Source organism: Orussus abietinus, unplaced genomic scaffold (genome assembly GCF_000612105.2).
Source record: "Orussus abietinus isolate OABI.00-Male unplaced genomic scaffold, Oabi_2.0 scaffold126, whole genome shotgun sequence".
NCBI lineage: Eukaryota > Metazoa > Arthropoda > Insecta > Hymenoptera > Orussidae > Orussus > Orussus abietinus.
This window is the reverse complement of record NW_019394338.1, coordinates 156474-169101: the sequence shown is the minus strand read 5'-3', so window position 1 is coordinate 169101 and position 12628 is coordinate 156474. Positions and strand designations below refer to the sequence as shown.

The window sequence follows — 12628 nt, the reverse complement described above, 5'->3', positions numbered from 1 at the left end:
AGAGTCAGCGATATTCGATACCTTAGGTACGAGAATAGTACATTCAAGAAGAGTGTGCGTATAAATATTAATTCTGAAATTAATCAACAGGAAGTTATAAGAGAATATTTTTTACATCTTTCTATAAAGCAGGAGATTATTTAATATTACGGATCATATTTATTACAGTAGTGGTATTCGTGGAAAAAGTGCTTTATACAAATTGCTTTTTTGCACCACGAACACCGTATCATTGCTGCTGCACCACAAACATTACATTTCATGAACAGCTTTCAAAGACAAAATTAACTGGGTTCGGGAAGTTTTCTAATCTTTCATCGATATAACCGCTTTTATACCATGCATATTGAAACAGGCTTTTATATCTAGGACAAGACAACTGATTATGCAATTATGCTTTAAATATACTATCCAAAAGAATCGTTTGAATAGAACCATATATGTATATGTATTTTAAAAAAATGTTTTATTTTTGATTTCACATTATCTTGTTACGAATCCTGTCGATGTCCGTCAAGAGATATAATTTCTATAGTGATATAATGAATATAATTATATATTTTTGGGGAAAATGTATTAACTCAATATAGAGTTATTCTTTTACTTAATTAAACATGTACTGCTAAATTACTTAGAGCGTTTTTACCTTATATTCTTTAGTTTTTTTATCGATTTATGAGAAGAACTTATTTGTCGAGCGTTTTGACGGGAGGGTGCCCTTAAACACCAAAACTTGTTTGAAATGTATTTGTATTGTAATCATGTAATGAAGCGTACGTTACGCAAAATAAAAATATAATTATATATTATATGCAAAGAAGAATGTATGTAAAATATTAGTGAAATATTCATTTCATATCAGCAATTGATTCTTTCCACATATATACGAGATTCTAAAGATATTGTATGATCATTAGCAGATATTCTGCAACTGTTGAATTTCATTGTTTGAATATTTCTTTAATACCCATAGGAAATTTATTGCTGTTTGGGTGCTAGAATGTTTAATAATAACATAAGACCTAATGGCGGACATCTGAATTTATAACATTTTTTTGGAGTATTTTTTTTTACTTAGAACAAAAAACTAAAAGCCGCAAACAAGAAGTTCTATTATACGAGAAAGGAAATTGCTTATAAAATGACTAAAATAATTTTCAATCTGATTAGTTAAATGATTTTCACAATATTTCTAGTGTCAGTTTGAAAGGAATGATATTCAAGATAATGCTTTTAATGTTACTCAGAACATTAATTTTATACTGTAAATTATTAACTTTTTGCCGCTTATATGGAGACATTGATTCAATATGCATCATCCTTTAAAATACTATTTATGAAACTACAATTAGGTTTTAGCAGTTTTTCTATTGCATATTGTTATTGATACATTTATGAATAAGGTGATGTTTGCGACAGGTACCTCAGGCGCTTTAAGAAGATCAATCCGAAAGTAGTGAAATCGTGGTGTCGACAAATTTTAAAAGGCCTCAGCTTCTTACACTCCAGATCACCGCCTATCATTCACCGTGATCTGAAGTGTGACAATATTTTTATCACTGGAACGACTGGTAGTGTAAAAATTGGCGATTTGGGCCTGGCTACATTAAAAAATCGCAGTTTTGCAAAGAGCGTAATAGGGACTCCAGAATTTATGGCTCCTGAAATGTACGAGGAACATTACGACGAGTCAGTGGACGTTTACGCCTTTGGCATGTGTATGTTGGAAATGGCTACCAGCGAGTATCCATACTCCGAATGCACCGGACCAGCACAGATTTACAAACGAGTTGTATCGGTAAGTAGTCGGAAATTCATTTCAATTGATGATTCTTGCACGTTGTACTGCATGTAATTTGTAGAATGATTACAGAGAGAATCGTTTAAACTGTTTGTTCCGTCGTATTGTCACCGAAAGCGATTGTTGCCATCTCAGAACGTAAATTTGAGACTTCGTGACATGTACTTAAATTCTAGAACACGCCCATAACGCAATCAATGCTCAATTTTAGTGGCAAACGGGTCACGTGAAAGACCCTGGCGTTAGTTTTGAAAAGAGATGCAGGGTAAAATTTGTGCGTCAAACCGTCAAAACGCCAGCTGAGGTAAAAACGATATAATCCGCCTCATAACATTGTTTTCGCTCGCTGAAATTGGGAAAACTGAACGCTAGCACTAGGAAAAGAAAGTTAAGTTTTCCTAACTTCAACGTCGACACCACAAAAGCAAGTTTGTTGATATTTATTTTCTAACAACATATCGCGTTGTTTTGAGGCAGGAGGAAAACACTGTTACGAGTGTAGTAATATAATTGCTGGCTTAGGTAGGTTTTTGACAGCAAGATGCACGATGCCATGCTGGTTTTTAATTGACTTTAAAAAGGGAGCGGAATTCAATTTCAGCTGGGGGGGCCCCCCCAGCTGATACCCCCCTATTTTTTAGTTATTTTTTCGTCATTTGATAATGCGTAGACCTGCCTGAATGGTTCGTTTTTTTGTTTGAAAAAAATGCTTTCTTGGCGGTCCTAGTGTAAATTTCGACAGGATCTGATTATGAAATTTGATGGTAGAACCATGGAAATCCTGGACGGTTAACAGTACATGTGCCGTGATTGGGGTCATCTGGTCACGTACATGAGCAGTTTGCACTCACAAGGGAACATTCCCAAGTGTCCGCCTCCGATCTTATTGAGTTTCATATATGTTGAAGAACACAAAAATCTAAGAGACACGTGTATTTTTATATCTGCAATGGTCCACAATTAAGGGGTGAAACAACCCCCTAAAGTTTAGCGAAAAATCGGTTTTTTAAATATTTTTCGTAGGAGCAGTGGAGGGATTTCGACGAAACTTTGTATAAACGTATTCTGTATAAGGACGGTGACAACACAATATTGTTCAGCAATGTTGCACCCCCTCAAGGGGGTGAACTACCCTTCAGGTGACATTTTTTTGTAATATCCATTAAACAAGCACTCCTACTTAAGTTCCACTTACGCGATGTGATTGCTCGCAAAAAATTAAGAAATACGTGTTTTTTGCTTTTTGCCAATAAACATTTACACATCGGTTGTAAACAATGAATGTAGGTGGTATTAGGGTATATCCCGACTACCTTTATTGGGTTATATCGTGACCAATTCATCGTACATAAGTCGTGTCAACGTGGTAATTCTTCAAAATGTCATTGATTTTCATAACATGCAATTATTTATAAATAAATTAAAAAATAGTTTCAGAGGCTAAAATTGTTTCGCAACGGATTCGACGATGCAGTCATCACCCGTTTCCAACTAGTAACACAATCTCCGTGGTGAAACGATAAAATTGGATTTACATTGTTTTTACGAAAAAATAGAGTCAGCGATATTCGATACCTTAGGTACGAGAATAGTACATTCAAGAAGAGTGTGCGTATAAATATTAATTCTGAAATTAATCAACAGGAAGTTATAAGAGAATATTTTTTACATCTTTCTATAAAGCAGGAGATTATTTAATATTACGGATCATATTTATTACAGTAGTGGTATTCGTGGAAAAAGTGCTTTATACAAATTGCTTTTTTGCACCACGAACACCGTATCATTGCTGCTGCACCACAAACATTACATTTCATGAACAGCTTTCAAAGACAAAATTAACTGGGTTCGGGAAGTTTTCTAATCTTTCATCGATATAACCGCTTTTATACCATGCATATTGAAACAGGCTTTTATATCTAGGACAAGACAACTGATTATGCAATTATGCTTTAAATATACTATCCAAAAGAATCGTTTGAATAGATTCTTTTAACAGAATTTCTTGTCGATTAACTTCCGTCTCCATTAAATACATAGTTTGAAACGTAGCTAACAAAAGGTTGATCATGTTTATAGGATTTATAATCATTACGCACAAATATATCGTAACACGTCGACAAAATAATTTCACAAGGATGAAGTCCTAATCAGAACTGATCAGCATCGAATCCAGTGCAGACTTTATAAGAACGCACGTCGGCGTAAACGATTCCAAATTTGATTTGATTCAACGTACTATTCCCGTACCTTAGGTATCGAATATCGCTGACTCTATTTTTTCGTAAAAACAGTGAAGATCCAATTTTATCTTTTCACCACGGAGATTGTATTACTAGTTGGAAACGGGTGATGACTGCATCGTCGAATCCGTTGCGAAACAATTTTAGCCTCTGAAACTATTTTTTAATTTAATTATAAATAATTGCATGTTATGAAAATCAACGACATTTTGAAGAATTACCACGTTGACACGACTTATGTACGATGAATTGGTCACGATATAACCCAATAAAGATAGTCGGTATATACCCTAATACCACCTACATTCATTGTTTACAACTGATGTGTAAATGTTTATTGGCAAAAAGCAAAAAACACGTGTTTCTTAATTTTTTGCGAGCAATCACATCGCGTAAGTGGAACTTAAGTAGGAGTGCTTGTTTAATGGATATTACAAAAAAATGTCACCTGAAGGGGAGTTCACCCCCTTGAGGGGGTGCAACATTGCTGAACAATATTGTGTTGTCACCGTCCTTATACAGAATACGTTTATGCAAAGTTTCGTCGAAATCCCTCCACTGCTAAAAATATTTAAAAAACCGATTTTTCGCAAAACTTTGGGGCGTTGTTTCACCCCTTAATTGTGGACCAGTGCAGTTATAAAAAAAAAACACGTGTCTCTTAGATTTTTGTGTTCTTCAACATATACGAAACTCAATAAGATCGGAGGCGGACACTTGGGAATGTTCTCTTGTCAGGTAGTGTCACGTGATATCACAAAACAGACGATGAACAAAAATATTGGTGAACAAAAACGTTGGTAAACAAAACATAGAGGTCACAGAACAGGTTGAAATAAACATACTCAAAAAAAGATATATCCTGTAGTCTAATTGAGAACCTACCCCTTTATTTAAATCGATTAAAAGTGGGGTGTCCATGAATTAGCACGTATAAAGTATGAAGACTTAAACGACGCAGCTTTTGAAGATTATGTGCTTGACTGCGTGTTGAAATTTTAATTGCAAGTGACTCTCTTCGACAATCGCATAGTTCTCGAAGGTAACGGTAATCGTGCTTCCCCTGTAGAGTGGAATTCTAATAAAATAATTTTCAAATCGAAGACTCGTTCAAGAGGAGTAATGCTGGAGATGCTGAAAATTGTTAATTTTCCTTTGGAAATTCGCAGAAAGATGTTAAAGAAGTGTTTTTTCAATTTCGTTTGGTAATTAATTCGAACGTGCGATATTTTTGGCGCTCATCTTTATCGTATTATGAAGGATTCCAGTTTATTCGCATGTGAAGTGGAATTGTAAATGAATTATTTTTATAATTTTATCAATCGATATTACATTTCACACCCCATTCGTTGAGATTACAATGTAGTACTCCTTCCTCCGTATGATCTCGCCACTATCTTTACATAGTTTTTCTTCCTAAAATTTCGAAATTATGAAGAAATCTAAGAAGAGAAATCATTCATACGATAGAAAAGAAGCACGCAGACTAAAAAGAAAATTAGTTGAATTAAATAAGAAATTTGAACGATAAATACGTCGATCTTCAAAAGGGTAGATAGAGGTCCTTGTCCGGAAAAAGTAATACATTAAGAGAATCACGAAACAGAAGGACATCAGCATGAAAGTGTCGATGACATTGGTACTTTTTGAAGATTTTATTTAAATGTAATTGAGCTTCCACAAATGGGAAGGCATAGCTGACTTACTACAAGGATGAGACTACGTGTAATGCGGGACAGGACCATAGAATCCAGCTTATTCCCGCAGGAGAGCCAAATAAATAGCTAGGAAAACGTTTGACGGTTAGTCTTAACGACGTCCACCACCAAAGTTGGGACAATGATTTTAACCGCTGCATAGCATTAATATTGAATTCCGTGGAAGGTAATCAAAATGTATATTCTCGCTCGGACGAGTGATATGTAATGCGTAATGGGCAGTATTTGGCAGTGGTTGCTCATGAGGCCCCAAAACGCGAGCGAGGAACCCGAAAATAGCGAATGTAACGCAGTTTTTAATTTTTTTTTCGTCGTATCCTAAATGGGAAGGACCATCAAGATCCGAAGGGAGGGGGTCATCAACGAGCCCCCTCCATAACTGACAATTATTATCTGTGGTAGAAAGGGGTATAACGCACTACAGCTACCACCATCGGGCGCATGGCGGGTGTGGAGGGAAATCTTGTTCACCCATTGGTGGACAACGCATGACCGTACTGAAGGGCCAAGGTGGACTTGACGGTCATAACACGTCCCAATCAACGATCTTATGATCTTCTTAGAAATGACCTCATCCGCGGGCTCTTAAGGCGTTTGGTACAATCTGTGGCCTACCAACCGATCCCTTCGAGTCAATCTCTTCTGTAACTCCAGTGGCGAGAAGCCTTCTGTCATTCTGAAATTAACATGACGGTCAAACCGGTCGGTTGAACGGTCGAGACTCTTGCTACCTAGTCCATTAGTCATTGACGTTTTGTTGTGGGTACCCCCCTCCATGCTTGCCTGTGTTGGCGGAGCGAATACGAGTACTATTCCGAGCCACATTGTGAATGAATCTTTGTAGTGTTAAATTATTAATGCTGACATCGTCTTTGACGTAGCTTCCCTAGGTCCTTTTCGGCTACCGTGAGGTGGAGATCTACAACGAGTACCTTCGCCGGGGTGCCTTTCCGTCAGCCTCGAAGGAGGGCTCCCTCGAACCCCTCCTGAAAAGCGAGGACAAAGACGAAAACGGCTCGAATTTTATTGCTTAACTTGCCTTCATATCGTCGTAAAGAACTTTTAGAAACACGTATCAAGATTAGATTAGATCAAACCGTCATGGTACCCGGATAGTTGTCGGATCAGCAGTTTGTATTAATTTCTGGAGGATGCAATTGTCGAGGTATGCCGGCTCATTGATGTCTCGGATAAGAAGTACGCGGTGGGCTAATATCCCGGCCTCCGTTCGTGGTGGTGGGGGGCTGCGAGCAATGGATTCCTCGGTTCCTGCCCCGGGACGCTTCTCCTGTGGGCTGGCGCTCGATGGGTCACGGACCTAGTTTATGTTTAGTGTAGGTCGTCTGAACTTCAAGAAAACCTTACGAAACCGAGGCTATCATCTTCAACAGCGGCTCCTTGCGGATGGTCCCAATAGGCGTTACTCGCGTTCGTTTTTTCGAATTTTGTGGGTTGGACTCTTCTATTACGTGACGCTCACGGAACGCGGAAAGTTCCGGGCGCGCCTCTTTATGCTTAAATTGGCCTCTACGGGCGTATGTGATTGAGGAAAGGTGTCGAAGGCGACAGTCACGGCCTGTTCCCAATTTGCTCCATCGTGGGAAGCGCTCGTGGAACACGTCAGCAAAGTGAAGAGAGGTGATCTCAAATGGCGTGCCACTTGGCATCGGTCTTCGTTTTGCTTCGCGGCGGAGCACCCTTAAGGACGATTAGATGTGGGGTTAGTCAGCCGTCATGGCGTCGATTTCGACGGACTCGAGGATACAAACCCACAACTTTCGCGGTGAGTTCACAGTCCCGGGCTACTTAAGTGAGCCACTATACTCCCCCAAACAAATGTCCGTCCCCGAGTTCCGCCTTCCTGCTGGGACTGCGCATACCACATGCACGTGCTCGAGGTCAAAGCGCTAGGACTGTACCTCCTCGCGGTTGTCCGTGGTTCCCCATGGGTTCGGTCGAAACCAAAACGCTCCTGGTCGTACGCTCGTGAACATTCGTGTAATTCCAGATCCGCGTCAGAAGAAGTAGCTCGCTGAGTGACAGAGGAAAGTCTAGGCCGTGCGAGCAACTTATGTGCCCAATGGACGATAGTGTGTAGACTCGGTTCGGGTAATAGAATAAATGTCAATGTCGATGATTTCCCTTCAGATCCCGCGGTGGGCTGGTGGGAAAGAGACTTGTATGTTTCGCGTTCCCCTTTCGACCACTGAAACGTTGGCTGCCCATTTGTTAGGAGCTTCGTCTCTTGAGGTGAGCGAGGTCGTTCGGTGGATTCGCGGTGGTTGTTCAGCGAGTGGGGGATCCCTATTTTTATATCCTTCTTCGTGATCGCTTTTGCGGTTGGACTAGTGAGGGGAGGGAGAAGGGAGAGGGGGCACAGCTCCAGGGGATCACCTGACGCCTTGCGAGGTAGCCGAATACAATACTAGTACGGCCTCTTTCTCTCCTGCATGTTTGGGACACCCGTGTTCCCGGCAGGGGGATCAGGCTCTTACAGGTCTCTTCTATTCTTCCCTACAGGTTTCCAACCTTTCTCGTTTCCCGGTCCCTATTTCCCCAATTTTTCCTTTTTCCTTTTTGGGTCTTGACTCAGCAGTCCTCGGAGAGGTGTTGTTTGGCGGTAAGGGTTTGGACAGTCTGGGAAGAGGGGAGGGAACATCCTGCCGGATTAGATGCGTAGACTATGCCCAGCGTGATGCCTCCGTTCGCCGCTGCCCTCATGCTGCGCTTGCTGCGGCCGCTGGCAGACACCGCTTTGGGGATAACGAAGGGATGCAGGGAGAGGTGCTTTTGGTGTGAAAACTTTAAACTGATAAACAGAACGAATATTTCCGCACTGAACGTCAGGAGAAGGAACGGGGGGAGCTTCCATCCCGTCGTGGTTGCTACCTCCGTCCGTACACCAGCACGGTCACGGAGACTGCGGCCCGCCATTAAACAGACACCAATTCTGTGCTTCAGGCGGCAATTGTTACGGTGTCAAGTGTAAAATCGTCAGCCCTAAATTGTCTGAAATAGTAATACGAAAGTAATAAATGTAACCCCCAGATACCTATGTTTTATTCGGTGCAATTGCAATCGATTATTTTTAATCACCGGAGCTGCATGTATAAATTATTATGTTGAATATCAAGATAATGATTCGAACTTACAGGTCATGGATTAAAACTACGATATCGCCGTACGATTTAAAGTCTCGGTTGGCAGGTCATGTGTCGAGAGTCAAACTTCAAAACGAGTCGCTAATAACGGAAGCGATCCTTAATGGAGATGAACGAATTCTCGTTTCAGATGGGTTCACTCTCCTCTACGCCCCCTTCCGAGATTTCGGGAGTATAACGTTGCGGTTGAGAACGGTAACTCGGCAACTCGGTATGGCGGGGTGCTCGGGTACATCAAGACTCTCCTGGACAATGAAATATCGATTTCGGCCCCGCTTAAGAACGAAGATTCTTTCCATCCTCCCCTCGGGTCCAATCGCTATGTTTTTCGTACCCGTGACCAAGACATTGGGGCTCCACTTAATTTTATGGCTCTCACGGTAGATGTTCTCGAGGGCCCCAAGATGGGGTCTCTTTGCAAGGTCGTCAAGCCAAAATCCGGCCGGTTAGCCAACAGGGGGGAGCACCGATGCTAAAGGCATTTCCTCGACTCGTGATTCCATGGGAGCTAGTGAGTACTACGTCCTGCAAATAAAAATTATTTGCAGTGGCTCCTTCCGGGCCCGGTCCAGCGACAAAACTTGGACCTATTTGTACAGTCATACACAACGTACAGTAGTCGATTACTGAGGATGCTGCCAACTAATCGGAAGTTCCCCGAAATTAATCAAGAACCATACTTACCGTCGTGGCCCCGTCATGAGTTATGATGACAGAATTCTACCGGTCGCAGTACATGCCTTGACGAAGATTATGCCGTTGGATGCATTAAAATTAGTGGACTGCTTCTATGCGAAACTGCTAAATCACCCTTGGACGATCGTTTTCAGAATGTATTTCTCTCCGTTAAACCTCTTGATAGCAGATATAGAAACAAATATTCCTTGGAATTGTACGTAATTTAACATATCAAACTTATTGTTAGAACAAAATCGAAACATACTCTTCTTTATTAGTCAGTTATACCGCCACATATATACCAGTTCTAGAAGTTTTGGTGTCGATTTCATGCAAACACCGCCCTTATAAGAAGCAGGTGAAAGTATGAAATATTTTTTAAGATTAAAGTATGAACATTTTTTTAAAAATTAAGAGAAATTTATTTCGCGACGGTAGAGTAAATGTGACTATTGGGAAGGATTCGTAAGACTAAAATGTATAACGTTGGAAGGGGGTATTTGGATGGGAAAAAGTACTTTCTCTTCGCAGACAACTGAATGCAGCCCGCTATCATAGGCAAGAGTGAAGGGGGAACTGAGAGGCAAGATGGGCGCTTTATTGAAAGGAAAAGTGAAGGGGGATTTTTTAAATACGTCACGTCCCTATACGTTATACGGAATGTGGAAGCTTTAGTAGTGATTAGTGCTCCTGATAATAGTTTATCATTTCAGAAACCTAAGTCAGGTACGGAACGAGGATGGAAATTTCGCAAAAGGCTGAAATAAAATTCACTTCCAAAAAAGAATGCTTGGGACTCCGCGCGGTTGAAGTGATACTTCTTTATTTTGGGTGAAAAGGATAAGATCAGTACTAATTTAAATATTTCAGTGAATTGAGACTGTTAAATTACAAACAATTCACCGACACTTGAATCGAAACTAATTTTATCCCTTTCATCCAAAATAAAGAAGTTTCATTTCTACCGCGCAGGAGTTCCACGCATACTTTTTTATAAGAGGAAGTATACTCTTTCACTTTGTAACAAATATATCATGCTTTTTTGGAATTTTGAGCTTTTTCCATTAAGAAGTATTAAGAATATATTACTCCAAATCTACCGAGGCTACGGTTATTTCATCTTTCATTATACTATTTTTCAGAAATCGTCCATTGATGTCTACCAATGTATCAACAAGAGTATTAGAAACAAGGCGGCTTTATGCACTTGCATCTTCTCATTCACAAAAACACTGTGGATATGGAATTATCCAAGCAGCAATAATGTTGCGTTTTAACCAACGAAATTAATTTCAACATATTGCTTGGACCTTATTCGTCGTGGTGAATAGATGGAAAGATATAACAATGTTACGTTCTTCACCACCGCCACCATCACCACCACCATCACCACCACCATCACCACGACCACCGCCACCATCATCATCATCATCATCATCATCATCATTATCATCATCACCATCGCGATTAATCTTATTAGTTACTGTTACTAGTGGTATATTATTGCTATCCTTCGTGATATTATTATTGATGTTGTTACTCTTATTTTTATTATTACTGTGGTCCATCAAAGGCCCTGCTCTGTCTAACGAGTGAGAAATTGAGCCTCCCAATTCAAAATCTTTGGTTCGATAAGATCCTTATAAGGACGCGCTTCAAATGTACCATGAGCGTGTCTTTTGTAGGTTCAGAGCGAAAGCAAACCGGGTTCGCAGTAGACCCCTTTCAAATTTACACAAGTCTCTGTAGTAAGTCCAACGGAGGTCAATTTAGTAAACAATCGGATCCGCTTTAGGTTCGCAACAATTCCGGACCCTACGATTTTGAGTCCGCTGTAGGTTCGTGGTAGGTTTTAGCAAGCCAAGTGCTGGCCTATATCGAGCCAGCAATAGGTACACAATAGGCCTGGGAGCACGAACGTTCTTCGACGTTAGTTAGGACTACGGACGTCCGGGAAAGGAATGTGGAATATAACAAGGAAATATTAATACAAATATGTAGAAATATCGCATACGTGCTGACCATTCTAACTATGATAACGGTAGTATACGATCCGTAGACCTAGGGGGTTATCACTAAGCTTAGACGTTTAAAAGCAAGGAATATACGAAGATGTAGCATCAGTAAAACCCCCGGCGGAGTCGGGATTTGAACCCGGGACTTGCTCCAATTTAGCTATAGCGTTGATTACTGAGCTGCTGTACTTCCATGGGACACGGACTCTTTTACGTATATATATATAACATTAGTATAAATGAAGTTTGGTTTATTTCACATCATTTTTATTGTTAACTTCCAATCGAGAAAACGTACACGTGTATATAGACAAGGTATCACGGAATGGACGCCCGATCAGCACGGACTGTACATGATTCTTAGTAAAAAAATAACATAATAAGAGTAAAACTATAATTTTCCTGAAATGCATTACTTGTACTATGTTCTTCAAATGAGTACATCATCCTGCGTGATAGAAACAATGTTTCTCGTACAAGCTTGGTTATCTAAACTCGCGTTTTGTTTGGTGCCATCTTAAAAACTTGTATCATACAAATTATGTACTTTTGACAAATTTCGATTGCTCTATTATTCACTTTTTGTTAGGAATCGTGTCAACTGCTTACCGAATGTCCATTTTAAAACACCTGAAATATGTACATGTGTATCACAACTTTGCGTATCCTTCATTTGGAATTTCTAACGCCAGTGAATGTATGAGGGTCGGAATGGCGGCGGCATCGTCAGTCTTCAATACTGGACATCGGTTTCTGGTCTGGATGATATTTTGGATAAATGATGATCTACCACTTTTACCAACTTATTCAATTAATGTGAAGTTGAAACGATCTAGACTGAATTCACCCTGACCTTATAAACGCTTTATAAATACCCTAAATCTACGCTGAAAACATATATTCCTGCCACGAATTGTGTCTAGTGTTATGGGCTGCTACCAGGGTTAGGTAAGTAAAATACCCCAGGTAATTTACGTAGTTTTTCTGCGGTAAATTACTAGGTATTTTACTT

General features: G+C 40.1%; 1 protein-coding gene across 5 annotated transcripts in view; it reads left to right on the top strand.

Annotated features, from left to right (window-relative positions):
* LOC105697780 overlaps window positions 1-12628 on the top strand; it is a 232841-nt gene that overhangs the window by 79810 nt on the left and 140403 nt on the right. For all 5 annotated transcript variants that reach the window (XM_023431828.1, XM_023431830.1, XM_023431829.1 and 2 more), the window contains one exon: window positions 1420-1798. In XM_023431828.1, the coding sequence (XP_023287596.1) occupies window positions 1420-1798 (379 nt within the window). The remainder of the gene's footprint in view (window positions 1-1419; window positions 1799-12628) is intronic.